This window comes from Tursiops truncatus, chromosome 4, assembly GCF_011762595.2.
Source record: "Tursiops truncatus isolate mTurTru1 chromosome 4, mTurTru1.mat.Y, whole genome shotgun sequence".
Lineage (NCBI taxonomy): Eukaryota > Metazoa > Chordata > Mammalia > Artiodactyla > Delphinidae > Tursiops > Tursiops truncatus.
In genome coordinates this window covers 133716411-133737542 of record NC_047037.1, presented here as the reverse complement: position 1 = coordinate 133737542, position 21132 = coordinate 133716411, and the positions used below count along the sequence as shown (strand labels likewise).

At 47.4% G+C, this 21132-nt stretch overlaps 1 protein-coding gene across 1 annotated transcript in view; it reads right to left on the bottom strand.

Annotated features, from left to right (window-relative positions):
• Window positions 1-2522: 2522 nt before the first annotated feature.
• CLIC6 (chloride intracellular channel 6) overlaps window positions 2523-21132 on the bottom strand; it is a 43264-nt gene continuing 24654 nt past the window's right edge. Inside the window, exons 2-6 of the mRNA XM_019922281.3 lie at window positions 12661-12770; window positions 11695-11820; window positions 10986-11092; window positions 10245-10426; window positions 2523-4676 (exon numbers count right to left, since the gene is read on the bottom strand). Coding sequence (XP_019777840.2) covers window positions 4515-4676; window positions 10245-10426; window positions 10986-11092; window positions 11695-11820; window positions 12661-12770 — 687 coding nt within the window. The 3' untranslated portion in view covers window positions 2523-4514. The remainder of the gene's footprint in view (window positions 4677-10244; window positions 10427-10985; window positions 11093-11694; window positions 11821-12660; window positions 12771-21132) is intronic.

The window sequence follows — 21132 nt, the reverse complement described above, 5'->3', positions numbered from 1 at the left end:
AACACCCCCTTTCACCCGAGCGAGGATGGTTCCCCTCCTTCTGGAGTGATTCTCCTGGAGCCTGAGGGGATCTGAAATATTGACCGGCTTCCCCGGGTTCTAGTAGGTGTTAGTTAAGTGCGTAGCAGTAGCAGAAGGTCTGGCTTTCAGGAAGGGGCCTGATTCAGATTCACAGCAGCCACCTGGAGAGACGGCTTTGCAGGGGACAGAGCTCGGCAGGTCAGCTGAGCCGTGGGTGATCCCCTGGCCAGTCACGGATGGCCTTGTCTTGGTCCACTTATCCAGGGGTATGACAGGGAGCCCCTTACTGAAGGGAAGTGAGGAAAAGATGGAAGTGGGTGTGTCGTCAAGAAAACTGGCCTTGCTTCAAGAGGGTTGTTGGGATGGCTGCCAGGTCCAGGGGCCGCGGAAGAGAGGCAGGGCAACATGGGCAGTGGTCCCTGACAGGGCAGAAATGAACAGCAGATGCTCTAATGTCCACTGGCGACCCAGTACCAGGCCTTACTCCCTAAATAGATGTTTCCATCCCCAAATCTGTAACTCCCCGCTTCTGAACACAGTTTCCCCTGGACTGTGGCCTGACACAAAAATGGCAGCCCAGGCCTTCTCCCTGACTAAGTGGCCTGTTCAAGGCAAGGGAGACATGGCTGGTACCCTCTGCAGTGGGAGGGTGACTTTGCCCAAGCACAGGCCGTATGGCCGGCAGCCGCTCCTCTGGGTCCCTGAGCCCACGGGCAGGGGGCAGGGACCCCCGGAAGGCCCACCACCTGCAGAGGCCCCGGCGAATCACGGGGAGACACCACACGCATCTGGTCTTCTGGCACCCCAAAATGCCCTCACATGTTAAAGCTCAAATCAAACAGGTGAAGGGAAACTGGTCATATGGAAAAATTCAGAATTGTAACATAAACAAACATCCCTTAATTGATCCATTTTATGTGTCCAGGGTTTTGCGAATCATATGTTCTTAGAATGATACGCATCTTGGTTCTCTAAACTGTAAAAGAAAGATTGGGTTTTTCTTATTTAAAAAAAGCTATTCTTTAATTTTTTTTTCCAAAGCCTAACTATGAACCACTGGAAGTTGGGGTGGAGGCGTGGGCGGAATATTGCTAAGAGTGTGTTTCTGGTCAGTGATTGAAGGAGGGGTGGAAGGGAGCCCAGACCTCGCCTTGCAGGCTGTGTGTATGTGCGTGTGTGTGTGTGTGTACATATGTAGGTACATGGGTGTATGCCAGTGTGTGAGTGTACTGCGTGAATGTGTATGTTTGCGTGTGTGAATGTGGATGTGTTTGTGTATATGTGTGTGAATGTATATCTACACGCTTGGACATGTGTGAAAGTGCTGTGGCCGTGTGGTCACTGTGCGTATATGTGAATGTGTGTCTCTGTGACTGTGAGTGTATGAGAGTATGTCTGTGTGTATGTATGTGAATGTGCACGTATGTAGTATGTGCACGAGTGTCTGTCTGGACAGGAGGGCTTGGGCATACATTGAATTCCTGGGGATGGTCCCGTTGATCACAGGAGACCTACTGAGAACTCTGGTCTCTGAAAGTTCTTTCCTGAGCTAAATTCTATCGTTCCAGCCCTACTTGCTGGACCATGACCAGAAAGTACAACTTTGTGACACATATTCTTTTTTAGCCTACATTTGGAGATTCTATGTTCAGAGGTAAAGCGAATTTTTTCTGAATTGTCCAGCCTCTTGGGCAACTAAAAGCAAGAACAGAATCCCCTCAGCCTGAGAACCGTCCCACGATCAGCCTCAGAGGAGTGCTGTACTCACAGCTTGTATTTGCATTCTGCATGGTATGTTTGGAAGAACAAATGCATGTCGTTTGGAAAAAACCCACACCTAATAAAGACTTTAGGCTAGCTGAACAGCCCTGGAATATTTCCCACCTTCCCACATATGAATAGTTTTGTAGGGGCCTCTGAAGCGGGTGTGCGGGGCAGGGCCCCCGGGAGGGGAAGGCTGCCAGGAACCAGCCGATTTCCTACAAATACACTTAAAAATGGAACAGTCCGCAGGGTTTCTATTTCAGCCACCTGGACAAGGACAGGTCACATGTGTTTTCTCAGACCTCTTTAAGGCTCCATTAGAATGTCTTTGTGGGTCACAATTCAAATACAGATAATCTCGAATTCAACTACTGATTATCTCTGGTTCAGAGTTGCTCTTGCCATTTTAAAGGAAGCTCATTCCCATTCATTTTATGTCTTTAAGTCTCAGTGGGGTCCCCTTTCTAAAGTTCCTGTAAGTATTAACTCCTATCCCATCCTACCTTTTTAAAAGAGAATTATAGTACAGGACTATCCCTAGGGTGGCGTAGATCAGGGTGATTTTAGTGATGTGTGTCCTGGGGCAAATCATATCCTGGGACTTACCCCCCACATTTTCCCATCAGGCAGGGGATCAGGTGAAACGATACACACACACACACACACACACACACACACACACACACACGACATCTTAGTAGAGAATGCAAAGTAAAAAAAAAGAAAAATCAAAGATATGGGTTCCATGTAAACATTTTTATAATTCATTTAATTTTTAAGGCATCACGGAGTTTGTGTAGATTACTTTAACCTCTAAAAATACAAAGTTTGCACTAGTAACATCAGGTAGTCAATTCATTTACTAAGTTTAAAGGTAACACGGTAAACCGCACCTTAAAAATCTGACTCCTAAACAGATGTGAAACAGGAATCACGGTGGCACATGCTAGACACAACCTCCGAAAATACATGGCTAACAAAGCAAGTGGAGGGCTGGGGTCGGCCGCCCCGGTAAAACCCTAGCGTCCAGCAAGAGGGGAGAGAAAGTGGCCACCATCTCAAGGACTTTGTTTCTCTCACTAGACATCTTTCACTAAATCCCAGAAGGGTTACTGTTAATGCATTTTCCTCTCTTCCAAATGAATCGCCCGGTGAGCAGGTGTATGTATTTTTTTTCTAACGAGCGTTTAACATCAACCACATGCTGTCACCTACTGGACAAGCAGATCTTCCGGAAGGTGTGTACAAATGTCAACGGGACACAGCCTGGCAGATGACACTCAAACCCAGTGAGTCTCCATGAGTGTGGAAACAGCCTCCCATTCTGTGCTCCAAGGCCTGATTCGGAGCCGGGCCCCAGCCCACGGGGAGCTGCGCCTGAGGGGCTGGCTCACGGATGGGGCAGGGCAAGTCACAGATGAACCAGAAACTCTTTTGACTCAGCAGTTTCCACTTCCTCCCCAGCATGACTATTTGCCAGAACTGCCCAAGAGGAGTCGCCATGAATCTAATCTCTCTGGATTTTCCTTGCTTGACCTCGAAATGACACTAGAGAGAGCAGAGAAACAACCGGATCCGGGCTAGCCCTACACGGCATCATGGCCCAAGAGGCGCAGTGCTGTTATGTCTTGGAGAGAGCGGCCATCAGAAGGGATCAAGATGTGCTTGGTCCACATTTCAACACAGGGCACGGAGATTCTGCAACACACAGCTGATGTCAAGAGTCCTCCTGAAGGCATGGTCTCTGTGAGAGGCGGGGAGCAAGAGAAGGCCCCTGACCGGCACCCTCCTCCATCCCCTCCCTGGAACCAGGGGCAGTGGCATCATGGAGGCAGGAACAAGGCAGATGGGGACACTCCATGGCTTCCGGTCCCCGCTTGTCCCTGCAAGTCCCTGTGGGTATGTGACCCTACAGTTCTCCATCCCTGTGAAACTTGGTCACAAGCGCCCTCTTGAGCTCTGCATTGCTGAATCTGTTGTTTTAGGTCCTCTATGGCTGACCATCAAGGCATTACCAAGGGGTCCCCTCACCGGTCCTTGAAAATAAACTAACACAATACCACGGAGGCATGAACTTATGTGCGGTGTGAATGTGTGTGTGAGAAAGAGAGAGTCTGAGGATTTGGAAGATGTTCACCAATAAGTTATCAGGAGTTATCTAAGTGTAGTGAAAGTTTAGGTGATTTTTTTTCTTTCTTCTTTATACCCTCTGACATTGTTTTAAAATATTAAAATAAGCGTGTAATTTGTAATTACAAAAACAAAGTTTTCGTTCTGAAAAAAATTAAACTACTATTTTAGAGCAGAAAAACATAGGCTATGCATGATTAAAAACCATCAGAGACAGATACAATTTTTTAAATAAAGGCGGAATTGAACCGAACCTTGTTTGCTTTGAAACTTAAACTGCAAAACACATGCCCTAAATATTGTAGATTACAGATATTCAGGGCATGTGTTGCAGCTCCCAGAATGTTAAAGACATAGATGAATATAAACTGGATAATTGGTGTGTATAACAACAGATACTGGTATTATTCAGATACACGAGTTGACAAATTATAAGACTCTGTATCACTTGGTGTTGAGTGGATCACGCTATGGCCTGTGCACTGTTAAAATATGGGTATTATTTTGCAAAGGATGGTTATTGGGAGGGAAACACAAAGGACACACTCTTTTCATAGTCTAGCTCATACGACCGAGATGAGACAGAAAACACCCCGACTTCACTTCATTCTTTTCGCGACATCCGAATATGCGTGTTCTATCTCCTGGTTGGCTGGACACGTGTTGGTGAACTCATCCCTAGCATACGCATTGTTCAAGTATCTCCAGATGCCAGTCATTTCAGAAGGAAATTCAAAATCTCTGTATCTCTTGGCCACGATCTGAAAATGAAGAGGAAATAGTCAGAAAGGGACAACCCACCAACATAGGCAGTTAGATCAGACAATCCATTCTTTTGAGGCGTGTAATATATTCTGCTTCTCAAGTTGCCATGTCGTCCTACAGCCGTTTGGGCCTCTCTGAGTTGCATTTTGAGTTTGCACGGGGCATACTGAGCGTGGAACTCAAAACAGAGGCTCTACACAACCGTGCCCACCAATGTATCACACAGTCCTTGTGATGCACTGGCATGAATTTGCTCCGTACTCCAGTGGATTTCTCTTTGTGTTGCTGGAAGTTGTCTCTCCCTGTGTTCTGCTGCCGTGTTATCTGGTGCCTGAGGTTCATGTTGGATCTTCAGTTTAGATTGTGCCAGGATCACTGTGGAGTGCCCTCTCTTTTTCCTATCTGCTGAGCCTCACCTCCTGAAATCCCAAACGGCTGTGTATGTTACTCCTGTGGATTTCTATCCTTCTGCCCCGGACAGGATCATTTCACTGTGGGTCTACCATGTGCAAAAGATCCTTATTCTTGTTCTCGTGGAAATAGTGGATGTACGGACAGGGTAGCTGAGAATGAACATCATGAAAACACAATGATGTGAGATGTTTCCTCTGGCTGGAAGGGTACCGTTGGGGAATTCATCACAAAGAGGGTGTATACTGTTGGAGATAGTATGAGTTTCCTGGAGTTGCCTTAACAAAGCACTACAAGCTTGGGTGGCTTGGAACAACAGAAATTTCTTCTCTCACAGTCCTGGAGGCCAGAAGTCCAAGATCAAGGTGTCAGGAGAGCCGGGCTCCCTCTGAAGGCTCTGGGGAAGGACCTGTTCCAGGTCCCACCCCCAGGTTCTGGCTTGTGGGAGCACAGCTCCAATCTTCACATGGCGTTTTCCCTGTGCTGGTGTGTCTGTGTCCAAATTCCCTTTTATAAGGACACTAGTCATGTTGGGTTAGGGGGCCCATCCTACTCACCCTAACTAATAACATCTGCAAAGACCCTATTTCCAAATAAGGTCACGTTCTGAGGTACTGGGAGTTAGGACTTGAACATATAAATTTGGGGGGACATGATTCATCCCATAACAAGGACCCAGGGTTACAACGGCCCATTCTGCTTTGTTCCTTTCCATTGCATTGGCTCCTGGGACGTTTGGATGGCGTGAGCATGGAATGTATCACCAATTAGAAGATCTTTGGGGGCTTCCCTGGTGGCGCAGTGGTTGAGAGTCCGCCTGCCGATGCAGGGGACACGGGTTCGTGCTCCGGTCCGGGAAGATCCCACATGCCGCGGAGCGGCTGGGTCCGTGAGCCGTTGCCACTGAGTCTGCGCATCCAGAGCCTGTGCTCCGCAACGGGAGAGGCCACAACAGTGAGAGGCCCGCGTACCGCAAAAAAATAAATAAATAAATAAAAATAAAGAAGAACTTCGGGACTTATTTCTCAGATTTGGAGGCCAGGAGCTATTGATGCAGTAAAACAAGACCACAGAACTTTCAGAGAGCCTCCTAATTTAACATCTTCTGCTTGAATTCAAACTTCCTGATGTTGATGTCAAGAATTCTGCTTTCCTTTCGTTTGCATTTGCCTGGCTGAGCTTTGCCCTTCTTTCTATTTTAGCATTTCTGAGTAAGTTTGTTATCTATATGCCTTTCACAGACATAAGCTTGTATTTGTATTATATCTTATGAATGTAATACTTTGTTTTCCAACTTCCTGTGAGTATTTTTGTGTTCATGTGTGTGTATGGGTTTCCCTTTCTGCTGGTTTAGAAGGTTTATGGTCTGTTTTAACTCTTCCAGTCGTTTCTTCTATAACTTTAAATAATAAGAATTCTTTATTTCTTGATTTATCAACTTTAGATGATCTCTACTTACTCCTGATAATGACAAATGAGGAAATTAGTATACCTACACTTCTTTTCTTTCCTGCTCCCTTACCCTCCTTCCAATGGTGTAAAATAGCCAAGTTTACTACATTCTGTTTCTTTCCAGTAGCTAGAGTTCCCACTGCTGTTTAGGCTAGTTCTGGTTTTAGATTTAAATAGGTTCTATGTTTAGCATCAATCCTTCTATATCACACACCTTCTCTGTTCCTGGATTCTTATTTTATTATCATTTTTTATTATTTCATTATATAGCAATTCTATTTTTAAAATTGGCTCAGGAGTGCTTATTTCATTGAAACCAGAAGTCTAGGTAAAAACAACAATTTACAAGGATATAAAATTCTTACATCACACAACCTTTCTTTCAATCCTTTAACTATTAAACCACTGTTTCCTGGGTTTTAATGTGGTCCTAGAGACATATGAGGCTAGTCTGAATTCCCTCCTTGTGTAGGTGGTTTTATCTTTTATTACTGTTATTACTATTATTATTATTATTACCATCATCACCATTATTATCATCATCATCATCATCTAGACACCCAAAGGTTCTTTTTTATCCTCAAAGTTCAGTAATTTACCAAATATGTGATAGTGTGTCGATTGTTCTGGGCAATATTTTTCTAATCGTGGCATGTTAAACTAAAGGTTCAGGTCATCCTTTAGTTCAGAATAATTTACCTTTGAGCCTCCTATTTCTCTCTTTTTTCTTTCCTGTTCTCTTTTTTCTGATTATGGGGTCTCGCTAATGACCCTTTACCTCGTGCTTCTTCTCCATCCGATTTGGGATGATCTTCTCAGGCCCGTCCTCTGATGTCTGATGAATTTCTGCAATGTCTTTTTCCACTTCTTGCTACTTCTAACATCACTTTTGTTTCTGAAATTATTTGCTTTAAGCGTGTTTTTTAGTTCTACCAGCTTGATTCCCATCTTCCTTGTGACATTATATTTTTTGGTATCTTGTGACTCGTCTTTGAGCGTTTTCACCAAAGGTTCTCTTTCATTTTTTTTGAGGCCACAGAGAAGTATCTGTCTGAAAAATTCTTTGGTTTACTGGAGCAATCTTTATCAGATACGTGTTTCTCATCTGCCTTTTCCTCTTTTGTTCTTTCTTTAACCTTTCCCCCCTCCTTTTGGATCATCTCTGTTCACATAGAAATCCCACTTGGATTCTTTCTGGTTATTAACCATCTTTTAATGGGCGGATCTATTGGACCTACCATTTGTTTAAAAACAGTGTGGTGGGCAAAGGGAGTGAGGCAGCGCAGCAGGTAGACCAATATGGATTTTACCCCCAAATACCCGCTCATCACACACTGCTCTATACTCTGTCCCAGGGACACATTAGGGTTAGGGCTACAGTCAGGGTCAAAGTCAAGGTTAGTGCATCCTCCACTCTGAGGCTCACAGATTAGGAAGTGGTCACCATGGCTAAAAGTGGAGCTCAGATAACTTACAGTCTTTCTTTTGACTTGTTCAGAGCTTGTTTCTTTTCTCCGCTCAGCAGTCACAAAGCAGAATGCCACTTGTCTTCTCTCCTCCCCTTCACCTCCCCTCCCTGTACCTTTGCATTAGAGGACGGTGGTGAACCTACAGATGGCGCCTCTGAACAGTTCCGCCTTCAACTCTGCCTCCACAGAGATCTCAGCTCTGTAGGGATGGTCCTGCCTCTCTCGTGGCCCACTCCGTGCCCTGTCCTCAAACAAAGAAGTCTGGGTTGGGCATTTCAGGGCTGTAATATTTACTTTTAGAGACATCTGAACCTTGCTGAAGATCTAGAGAAGCATGCCTAGGCTCTGTGAGCCCTCACACTGGCTGAAGTTTCTAAGTCTAGTTTTATAAAAGGTGGAGATAATGTTTTAGTCCTTCATAATGTTTTTGCTGGGTTTCAGGAAGGGAATAAATGATAAATTCCTCTATTCTCTCATCTTTTTACCATAAATTCCTTCACACTGATTCTCATTTCCTTTCAGAAATGCTCCATCCTGGAAGATTACTAAGCTGCTTGGTATTTTGAGTGCTAACTGGCTTTGAAGATTTTGCAGTTAGGTCTTATATTGGAGCCCTGGACTGCTTTATTTTACTCTGAGGTTTACCCCTCTACTGACATTTTAAACTCTCTTTTTTTATAGGGGCTAAATAAGTGGCAATTGTGTGTGTGTGTATGTGTCTGTGTGTGTGTGTGTATTTCTCTTTCCCTCCCTAACTTCCATGTGCTTCTGTCATGCCGCACTGGTCATAGCAATGATTAGAATACATTCAGTAAAGGGACTAAACCAAACACAACTACATAAATAACTCGTTGGAAAATGGCTCCCAAATGTCCAATTTAGAATATCTCCAATGTAGCAGGTTTGAGGGGTTAAGATGCTTTCGCTAATTTTAAGTGTCAGAGGACTGGCACAGCTACGGAAACGAACATTCACTTACAGGATCAACGGTGTCTTCAAGGCTGGAATTTCAAGTTGGTACCCTCTGAGCGCAACAAGGAAGACAGAAGAAAGAAGAAAAATGTAGCAAGGACTGGGATGGAGTAGGGAAGGAAGAGAAAGGCAAGGGAATGACTTGCAGTAACCAGGGGTGGCTAGTAGCCCCCAGGACATCAATGCCACAGACTGTGTGAACCTAATTTGTAAATTTCTAAGTGCTAATTAAATGTGTTATTAGAACACAGGGTCCTTGACTTGTATTTCCCTGTGTCTTCTCTCCCATCTCCCCTATGCTTATACCAAGGACCTAGCTCTGGAGCTGGTAGGATTTGAATAATAAAGATGCCCCAGAACAGGGGTTGAGTTTCTTCCTGGGGCATCTGAGGCTACTGAGGACCAAGGACATATCAACAGTGATAATGATAATAACAACTAACACCTGTAAGTGATAGACAGGCTGGGGCACTTCTGAGAGCAGCCATAACTAAGGAGTCCAAGTGTGGACTTGTCACAAGTCCAAGTCAACCACCTGGGAAGACAGGATGCCAAACCTGGCAGAGGTCCAGCCAAGGAGCTGTTAGCTGCTCCCCAGCTGTAGGGGTCGGTGATAGGAACCAACACCCTCTTGTCCCTAGACAGGGCTAGGCTTACCCTGCCCATCACCAACAATTGACTGAATTCACTTTTTTTTTTCCAGGTTGGCTCAGTTTTTTTTGTTTTGTTTTGTTTGTTTGTTTATTTGTTTGTTTTGTTTTGGCCACTCGGCTTGCAGGATCTTAGTTCCCCAACCAGGGGCTAAACCTGGGCCACCACAGTGAGGGCACCAAGTCTTAACCACTGGACAGCCAGGGAATTCCCCAAGTTCACATTTTAATACTAGCAGATTCCACACACCATCTCCAATCCTGGAGCTTCATGAAACACCAGGTATAATCAATGTATTCCCTCAAGTTGCTTTCACATAGCTTTTCTTTAGGCTCCGGGGGTGAGACTCAAAAAGAGAAGCAGTGAGGATGGAAGGATGGGAGCCACGTTCTCAGATGCTTCTTGAGAACCTCTGAGGACCAGCTGAGAATGTCATCCACAGATCTGAAACTTGGGGCTTGCCTGCCCCAAACAGAAACAAGCTAGATTTTTAAATGCAAGAGTCCGCATTTTAGATCGTTTCGATGTCTGGCAAAAACACAAGTGAAAACAAAATGAAACAAAGCCCCATTCATGTATTCAGCACCTGAGGTAAGAGGAAGGACAAACCTTAATAATGTGGAGCTTGGGTAAGAGGTTACAGTCGGCGAGCGTGAGTTCATCCCCATCCAGGAACTTCCTTCCAGAAACAGTAACTTCCTCGGTGCTGTAGGCGTCTATTTCATCAGGCAGAGGACTGTTCAGATAATTATCCAGCTTCTTCAGGGCCTTTAAGAGGTTCCTTTCGTAAACTGAAACAGAAGGGCAAAAAATGACTAACGTGAGCCATGGGAGTTAGGGTCACCTCTCTCTAGATACCGAAGAAGGAGTTTGTCCCTGCCTTCCTGAGACACGGCCAGTGAGCATTGGAGACTTGGGAAAGAGAGAAGTGGATTTACGAGATCTGAATAAAGGACTCACTTCTCCCTGGAAAGTAATTCTGCCATCTACACAACACTGCTACTTCTAGAACTCATTCATTTCTTCAAAAATCTTTATGGAAATCACACAATGAAGTAAGCAGCAGTAGAAGCTTCATTCGTACTGAGTCCCATGGTGCGGCAAGGAATCCCTGGTGGTCATTATTTTCCCCTAAAATGTGGTTTTCTGGGCTCCCCACCTCTAGAAGAAGCACTCAATCTCTTGAAACCCATGTGTCAAGGTCAGAGGTACTTTTTCCTCATTTCTATGTACAGGTCCCTCCCCACTGTGAAACGAGTCAGAATTCCCAAGATCTTATAAGAAGCCACACTAGAGGCGGGGCAGAGGTCCAAGTAGAAAGCAGAAAACAGGAAGATGGGAGGGACTCACTCTCGTTTGCATCCTTCTTGGTGTTTTTAATAAATGCTGAGAACTTGGCAAACACATCATTTCCAGCAGAGTTAGATTCAGCGTGTTGGGTCCCCAGCTTAGGGTACCTTGAAAAATTCAAAATGAGAGTATCACAGATCAGCCATCTTTGAGTTAGGAGAATACGATGTGAGGCAGGGGGAGGAAGTGACATTCTCTGAGTGGATATAAACATGAAAACTGCCCCTTGAATGTTTGCCTAATCTTTCCATCTTCAAAGTTGAGAGCAACGCCGTCCAGGGGAAAAGCACTGGACGGACTGTTCTCACCCTGGGATGCGGGGCCCCAACTGGCCTTACTGGTCTAGTTCCCTCCCTCCTGAAATAGAGGTAATGGACTAGAAGGTTCCCTTCCAGGTCCAGCCCGCTGTGATGCTGCGTGCTAACACCCGCTCCTTACCTTCCAGCAGAAGCGACCCACCCACGTGACATTGGCCTACTTCCTCCCCACTTCCTGCCGTCAACCCCTAATTGCCAAACCGCAGGTGAGGAGCAAAGAAATCCGAGCCACCTAAGCTCAGCGTTTCTAATCTCGCTGTGCCTTCTGTGGCACGTCACAGGTACAACTCGGGAAGTAGATACCGTGGCCAGAGAAAACCAACACACGGAATTGTCTGTGAACGGGGAGAAGTGACAAGCGAGTGGTGAACACGGGTTTTGATGAGGCCCACCTTGGGGGGGCTAACTTCTCCTCTAGGAACTCCTCGATCTTATTCACGTCCGTCTTGACCTCACCATCAAAAGTCATGAAAGGTGGGTTGGTGCCGGGAGCCAGGTTCTGCAGGTCCGCGGGTTTCCTGGGTGGGAGGGAAGGGCAGCGTTGGTAGCGCCACTGTTTGGATCATTTCCAAGGCTGAACTGTGTCCTCCCCAGTTTAAGAGAAACCACCCTTGAGAATTTCAAAGGCGATTGTGGGTTTACAAACGGTCCTACTGGTGAGGAAAGTGTGGCCCTTTATCTGGAGACGGAGGTGAAACGTTAACTCTCCCCAGTGTTACCAGCCAGGAGTGGTGCTCGGACAGGCTGGGTTTTTTTGTTTGTTTGTTTGTTTGTTTTTTGCGGTACGCGGGCCTCTCACGGTTGTGGCCTCTCCCGTTGCGGAGCACAGGCTCCGGACGCGCAGGCTCAGCGGCCATGGCTCACGGGCCCAGCCGCTCCGCGGCATGTGGGATCCTCCCAGACCGGGGCACGAACCCGTGTCCCCTGCATCGGCAGGCAGACTCTCAACCACTGCGCCACCAGGGAAGCCCTCGGACAGGCTTTTGAGAGGTTCACAGCTGACCGGTAACTGGCAGAGCAGGCTCTTCATGGCGCACCCTCAACCCCCACTCCTCCTGGATTACGTCTGATCCCGTTCTGTAATTACTGTGTGGCCCACACTACTCCCGCTTCAATCCAGGGTCCTGACCCGGGGTGGATGTGCCTGCAATATCACCCATGGGTCCTAGAAGTGTGTGTGTGTTTGTGTGTGTGTGTCGGTGTCTGTGTGTGCCTCTGTGTCTCTGTGTGCCTGCATGTGTGTCTGTTTCTATGCCTGTGTGTGTCTGTCTCTGTGTGTGTGTCTCCATCTGTGTGTGTGTGTGTGTGTATAGGGAATTAGGTACAGTTATTTCAATACTGCAGAAACCCTGTCGTACCTTTTCAAGTCCACCGTTGTCACATTAAATATGACGCCCTTTAGCCAGAGAATCATAAAGATACGCTGAGAAAATGGGCAATTTCCAATACTCTCACCATCACAACCAGCCTACAAATGGAAAAAGAAATCCTTATCAGAGCCAGTCTCACAGTTAGAAATGCCAGACTCTGCTATGCAATGCACACAAAATCATGATGAATTTTCGTTAATGGTGATGATACTGTAAATAGCCTTCTGAGGCCCCCTCCACCAGCCTCCAAGTGGGAGCTGGGGAGGGGAAGGGAGGACACACATGCACTCGCTGAGCATTTTCTGTTCTCCTTCCCACAGCTCACCACTTCCTGCCATGCTGGGCCTCTGAATAGCAGTACAAGGAGGCAAAGAGTGGCAAGAGGGAAGCCCCTTTGCTACTAAAGGCAAAGAAGGAAAACAGGTTCTTTCCCTCCCTCCATCTCTTTAGAAGGAACACATCTCTCTTTCCAGGATGATCATGCGTAAAAACAGACCAGCAGGTTCTCCCACGGAGACACCATCCCCAGTATTCTCTACTATTTTCATCTCTAGAATGAAGGCTGGATTATACGAGTTCTTAGACCCCCGGACACTGTAAAAAATTTTAGGTCCCCTCATCCGTTGGGGAGCATTTGTATTTAGATGGTAGATTGTTGCACAGTAGACATTGAGGGTGGAAGGATAGGAAACAGTGCCTCCCTGATGACCTAAGCAGGTCACATCCACACACACATCCCTGAGACACAGGCACAGAAAATTACTGAACAGACATCCTCCTTCCTGTGGGCTCCTGGGAGAGGAGAAAGGCAGGCGTTGGAGAAGAGAGGGGAACCGTGGGGCTTCATCCTCCTGGGGGAGTTCCCACACTCTTCTTTCTCTTCCCATCTTTCTCCACCCCATGCGTCTCTGGCAAGGTTACAGTGATAACAAAATGCTGACGGAAAGACCAGGAGACTCAGCCAGACTGCGATGACAGAAACACAGCCATATTTAATCCAGGAAGTCCATTTCTGCCACATGCAGTTCAAGGAAAGTTGAGAGGAAAGCAGTGAATCTATAACCTGAATAACAGAAGGACACAAGGCAGAAGGTGAGCTGTGGTTTGGGAACTGAAGAAAGGAAAATGATGCCTTAAGAAAACTGGACAACTTAAAGAGAACTTCAGAGGTGGTTCTCTGTCATTAGGTTCCGAAGTCACCCAGAGAGGTTGTTAATAACAAGATGTCCCTATAAAAGAAGAGTATAAGAGACCCCAGACCCAATGTTAAAAAGACTTGATCAGCCTCTTCACAAAAGACAAAATCCAAATGGTCAATAAGCACATGAAAACACTCTTAGCATCACTAGCCAGTAGGGCAATGCACATTACAACCACAAATAGATTCCACTACACACCTACAGAATGGCTAAAGTGAAAAGATCGGACAATATCAAGTGCAGACAGGAATGCAGAGCAACTGAATTCCCATCCATTGCCAGTGAGAGTGCAAACTGCTACAACTACTCTGGAAAACTGTTTGGCAATTATCTACCCAAGATAAATATGCATTTATGCTATGACACAGCTATTCCACTCCCAACAGAAATAGTGCTTAGGAACACAAAAAGCATTTATATGCATGTTCTTAGCAGCTTTAGTGTAATAACCGAAACCTGAAAACAACTCGGACACCATGAAGAATAGAATGAATAAATAAATGATAGTACATTCATATGGTAGGACAAGACGCCACAGTGGAAAAAATTAGCTATTACTACAAGCCACAATGTGGATGAATCTCACATACATAATGTGGAGGGAAAGAAACCAGACTCAAAAGAGTCCTGCATAATTCAACGCAGGTGAAGTTCAAACACAGGCAAACCTCTCTATGTGACGGGAATCAGAAGAGCAGTTGCCTTTGGAAGCTAGGTATTGTCTGGAAAGGCTGAGAGGGAGGCTTCTGGGTGGTGGCAACATTCTACAGCTTGAGCTGTGTGGTGGCTACACGGTGGGTATACTGAATTGACTAAGTCTTAGTTAAGGTTTGTTTCCTTTACTGCATGTTACATTTTAATACAAAAAAGAAGCAGAAATATTAATTTTAAAAATACAGAGTCAGATTCAGTGGGTCTTGCATGGGGTCCAGGGATCTGAATTTTCAACAAGCTCCCCCAAGGTGATGTGATGCTTGTGGTCAGTGGTGTCAGCCCCACCTTGGACAAGAGGGAAGGCTGGCCCAGTGTTATGATCAATGCATAGGACAGAACGGTTCAAACCCCCCAGTTGGATGATCTGTTGATAAGAAGACTTGCAAGACCTCCTAGTTGATAAAAACAGCTGCATAAGTGTAAAGATAAAGGATGAACTTAATACACCTGAAGAGGCACCAACAGATTCAGATAAGTGACTTCAGAGACCCCTAAGCTCTGGGTACTTGCTTCACCCCCTCCAACCCCTCCAGCTCTCCCTTCCCCCCCAGTAGAGGGAAGGGCTGAGAATACCCCCAGCTGGAGTCTGAAGTTCCTGGAGCTTGAGGGGTGGGGGAGGTGCATAGCTAGGACCCAAGCATCCAAGTAGTCATCACAACTGCCCTGCAGGCGGCCCCCTGGCCACCTGGTCCCATAGCCTTATGGCCATTTTGAAGGCTGCCCTGTCTCATCCTCGGCTCTGTTCTGGAAAAAGAACCAGCGCAGAGCTGAGTTACATAAAACTCCCAGCGGCTTCCTGCCGGGGAGCCCTCCTAAATCATGGTGCCTTCTTAACCACTGTAGGTTTGGGCAGAGTCATGCCAAAGAAGGGGGCCAAGGGGGGATGAAAGCGCTGGGACACAAAGGCACATATTTTGGCCAGTCCTGACTTGTTCTGCAGCTTTTAAACCTCTTATTTTTATAGTAGTTACACTAAGCTCAGCAAAGTCTGAGATAAGTTCTTCAGAGTGGGGCAATTGTTCTTCTCCTTCTGCCTTGTGTCTCTGACCTTGGAAATCCTGGAATAACTCATTCTGAATTCAGCAAGATCCCCGCTGAGCCCAGGCGTTCTTCACCGGGCTTCTTGATGAAACTCACCTTGACCAAGAACCCTGTGCCGGGGACAGCAGCATCTGGAGAATAATTACTCTGCACGGGTCTCTCTGCCTCACTCTGTCTCTTTCACGGTCTCAAACTCAAGCCAGTGTTTTCCCTTGTAATTGCTCTCACCTTTTCCTGAATCCCGGCAGCTATCCCTTTAGAAGAAATAAAAAGGGGGTAGGAGCAATTCATATTTTAAAATATACCAATGGCCTGTGTCATCCACTCCATCAAAACTTAGCCTTCTTAACAGGCTCCTTCCCAGAACTGCAACTGGTCCTTAACATGGGTGCCAGGAAGGTGGGACAACGGTCTGCACGGCCATAGCGCCCACAGCCCAGAAGATCGTGATAAAAGCCGTGACTGTACATTTCCCCCCCGTGTGGCCTTCAAACAGAATTGTTCCAAGCCAGCGCAGCTGCTGGACTGAAGGCTGTTAGGCAGTTTAGAAGAATTAGCCAGCTGCCACGACTGCCCATAAAACAGGATTTACATAACCAGGGTTGCCTCATCTTAAATTGCTCTAAAATAAAATTTTTTTCTGTCTCAGCCTGTTGTACATGTGGGGGTTACGGGAACATGGTGGGAGGGACTAGGACGCCTCGCTGCCTGATTGTATTACTTTAATGTGCTTCCGTGCTGGGATGTGCTGGCAAAAGGCAAAGATATACCATCTCCACTGCCCATTATTGGGCAACAATGGGAGAGTGTCGCTCTGGTCACAGTCATCACCAGACGAGATGATGGGGTACACACATAGACATCAGGGGTGAATAACCGACACTGTTGCCATAATCGGGACGTTTTATCGTATGCAGTTTTATTTTCTGATGCCGCTAATTCTCTCAGGCTAATTACACTCTGGGCTAAGATTTCTCAGCAGAGCTCTCAACCTACGGGGAAATTCTGTATGTATACACTTCTGATTAAAATCAAATGGGGCAGTTTAAGAGATCAGAGTGTCTTTTGTTTCCAGTGAAGACCCAGGCACTTGGATAACCTGGATTTGGAGGTCTGCCTTTCAAATGCAACTTTGTTGAGCGCCTACGACGACGGTCATTCTCAAAAGAAAAACACTGGTGCCTCTGACACGTTCTGAGAAATTCCGTTCGCCACTGAGCCCAGCAGCGGCGTTCAAGAACGTTGGTGATTCTGCTGGGTCCCCACTCACGGCCTGAGGTGTAAAGGTCCAAATGTCGCTACAAAGGTCAGCAGATCCTCTTCAGATCAGAGCCTCTCCCACCTACTCTTTGCACGCTCACTCCATTTAGAATCAGTGGGGAGCATTTTTTTAAATTTCCTCTCAGTGCTTTCGGTTTCCGCCAGACGACCTTTCCAGGGCTGGTCTGTAATTACACGGAAGGGGACCACCCACCACACCTTCCACTAAAATGACTCCCACTCGCCACTCCCTTTGAGGGACCCGCCCACCCCCACCCCCGCCAGACCTGACCAAGGGGTGATGACCCCCTCAAGATACTCCTGGTGGCTCCCTAGCACCCCTCTCTGACCTTCCCACCAGAACAGGTCATGCACCCACCACCTGATTCCCCACCTTCTTTCTGGTCCCTACCTTCTCTCTAGAAAATTCCATGAGGGCCTAAATGGTAAACACATTCTGAGAAGGAAGCATTTGTCCCTACTCTATGTAAATGTCACGAAAAAGTGATTTGCGGATGGAGGGAGGATAAAGGAAGAGGCAATAAATTGGAAATATTCTAATTGTCCCCTTTCTGAGAACTGGCTTTCAACCAAGGAGGTAGGATGGCCATCCTGTGTGCGGGGGAGTGTTCCTGTCCCTGCAGAAAAGCAGGAGGGATCTGGGGGCAAAGAGCTAACTTGGCTGGCTCCATCCCAGGGACCCAGAGAAAACTGGTGAGTAATAATGGGCCGTGTGTTTCCAATGATCTGGAGGGACTTGAGGCTGAATAGAATCAGTAGCTGATCTGAGGAGGCCAGAGTCAGAAGACAGTTTGACGTGGGAGGCCACGGGCAGCCACCAGAATCAGTCCTTCCCCAGGAAGAACAATGTGGTCCAAAGGGCCGGCCAGAATGCTCCTCTGTTGGCAGCTGGTCCGGCTGAAGGCGGGACACAGCACAGCCAGAGAGAAACAGCTGCAGCCAACCAGGTGGGACCGACTCCCGCCCTCCGAGCCCCACCTACACATTTCCCTGAATTCCTCCTGGGTCCTTTGCAGAAAGCACGACAGTCTCGCGTGCTTTGGGGCCTGGCGATGGAAACTGCCCAGCACGGCCAAGCACAAAGATCCGGCCTCCAAGCTGGGCAGTCAGCCAGCACCCCCGGTCCACAGATGCTGTCCTTCCCATGCACACGCCTCTTTACAGATGACGTCAGGGTTGCATGAGCACCTCTCGTTGAATGTGTGTGCTCTAAACTCAACCCCAGGAGGACGGGAGGGGGACCACCATGAGTTCAGGGCACTGGAGTAGCTAGTGCTTGTAAAGAGAAATGTGGGTGCAGTGTCTGCGCACGTACCCCCCAGCCTGCACCCACCATGTCCACCTGCCATTTGGAGCAGGTCAGGACCAGGGAAACTGTCCCAACCCAGCGACAAGGCCTGTGGGACAGGTGGGGGACACTCCTCCTGGGTCTTTTCTTGCTCCCATGTGGAAGCAGGCAGGAAGGCCAGGATGTCCCTAACCCTCGACACGGGTCTGGAGCCCGGGACCCACCTTCCTTCATCCGGGCGGCTCCTGCCGGCCCTGGTGGAGTTCCTGGCACACAGTAAACACTCCAAGCATGACTAAGGGCCTGAACCCCGTTGTTCCCATGCGCCTGGAGCCTGGTCCACTTCAGAAAGTGCCTCCCTGGGCCTCTCTCCTCTTTCTTTGCTGGGCCAATCAATGTCCATGAACTTTTCCCTTTTAGAAGCTCACAACTTCTCACTACTAAGAGATCACCCAAGGAGAGTGGCATCCAACTGGAGGGAAAAGAACCGAAGGTGGGCAGGAGCGAGGGGGAGGGGAAGAGGTGGAGGCAGGGGAGGGGAGGGGAGGGGGATGGAGATGGAGGAGAGGAGAGGAGGGAGGGAGGGGGGATGGTTGAGAGAGCCCAAAGGGCCCAAGTCATGGGCAGCAAAGTCTCCCCCAAGCCTTCTGGACTAGCGGTTTGACTTAAAATGCAGTATTTAAATCCGTCAGACACTTCCTCATTTTTTTTTTTTTTTTTTTTTTTTTTTTTCGGTTCGCGGGTCTCTCACTGTTGTGGCCTCTCCCGTTGCGGAGCACAGGCTCCGGACACGCAGGCTCAGCGGCCATGGCTCACGGGCCCAGCCGCTCCGCGGCATGTGGGATCTTCCCGAACCGGGGCACGAACCCGTGTCCCCTGCATCTGCAGGCGGACTCTTAACTACTGCGCCACCAGGGAAGCCCCAGAGACTTCCTGATTTTGAATAATCTGTAAGTTGAAAAAAAACGTATAATTCTTTCCACTTGCCAGACACATTGAAGTTTCCATTTTGAGCAACATGAGGTCTCTTGGAGACAACATGGTCCAGGGGAATGGGTACGGGGCCAGGTAGAGCCAGTGTGAACTTGGGCCCCACTACTTACTAATCGAGTGGCCTCGGGCAATTCATTTGTTCTCCCTGAGCCTCAGTTTCTCCATTTAAAAAATAGGGATAAAAATCCCTATGCCTTGTAAGATCTCTGTGTGATACGCTTGGGTCTCCTGGGCACCCAATAAAGGCAGCTATTCCGTCATCATCATTACTCTTCCAAATCTGAGAGCCCCAGAACAGACAGTTATGGGACTTAGGGTACTTTTTAACAAGGTTCAATTAGTGTGATTTTCATGCCAAACCGTATAGGCCTTAAAGGAGCACTGATTTTTTTTTTCCCCAAAAACCTAACACCTCCTATATCTATTCCAAGTGAAAATTAACAACTGAAGTCTTTTTCTTAATTGCAAAAGCAAACAGATCTTTAGCCAGGAGGCAAAATAGGAGGGCCCTGGCCTGGCATTCGTGTCTGGGAGTTACACAGACCTCTTGGGGAAAAGTCCAGAGGAAAGGGCATCAGGAGGACTGGGTGCACCTGACCGATGGCAGGGTTGACAAGCCCAGGGAAGCTGCTTACTTTTCAAGAAGTGACACCAAAGCCCTCTGTCTTTCGTCTGTGATCACCTGGGGGAGAGTGGGTTCCGTGTAATGAGAGAAGAAAGCAACCACTCTTCCATCAGGACTTGGCGTTCAACACGCTGGAATTGCCGATCCCCGTGGAGAAAGGCTATGCTAACTAACTGGGGAGAAACAAGCCATCCCATCTCTTCCTTGTCCAGTAAGAATGTTTTTGAAGAAAATGTCCTCCCAAATCAGCAATTTTGAAGGTGATTTTTAAAAACTAACACCTCTTGAAGACCAACTCTGATTTCAAGTACTCTTCCAAACTATTTATGGACGTGATCAGAGTCAATCCTCTCCAACTCCATTGGAGAGTAAGATGTCCTATCTCAACTTCCATTTTACAGATGAGAACACTGAGGCACAGAGAGACTAATAAATAACCTGCCCCCAAACCCAAACTGGATTAGGTGAACAAAGATCACTCGAGTTCTTGTAAACTGGATCCAGTTAATGGGCCCAGCTTCTTTCCAGGTCCACACGATGAAAACCAGATCTCTCGCCCTTTTCCTGAACTTCACTCAGACCCCAGCACAGCCTTCCTCCTTTGAAATCCTTCCTGCCCGGGTCTCCGAGCCTCCCACCCAGATTCCTGCAGCAGCCTCCTGCCGGCTCTCTCTGCCTGGGCTTCCTAGCCCCTCCGATCTTTCCCCGTATCCTGGATAAGGTTAACCCGGATGCCACTGTCCTTAGCTCATTCTGCTGGAATGCTGCTGAAGTGCAAATTCCAGCTACATTGCTATCGAGCAGTGTGGCCGGGGCAGAGTACCTAACCTTCCAGCACAGCTCTTCGCTCATTTACACCATAAGGTTAATTTTACCTGCCCCTGCATGTTGGGTGAGAATGAATTAGACGTTAAGAGAAAACACACAGAACGATGCCTGACATGCGGAAACATTGTTACACCCTCCCTCCTTCCTCCCTCCCCCCACCTGCCTCCCCCTTCCCTTCCTTTCTGACTCCCTCCTTCCCTCCTCTGCCTTCCCCCCTCCCCCTCCCCTCCTCTCCACCATCTAATAGATGCCGGCCTGTCAAGCCAGTTAGTTACTCCCCTTAAATGCTGTCCTTACATATCCCACGTCACCTTCCTGAAATCCCCCTTATCCACCTGCTACCACCTCACTCCTGCTCAGGTCAGGTCAGTGACTTTTTCCAGCTCTGTATCCTTTTCTATGACTCTCTGGTCGGCATTTCTTTTTGCTTTTTCTGAAGTTCACTGACAATACAGTCGGCTCTGCCTGGTTTAGTACCAAACTGTCTCCTA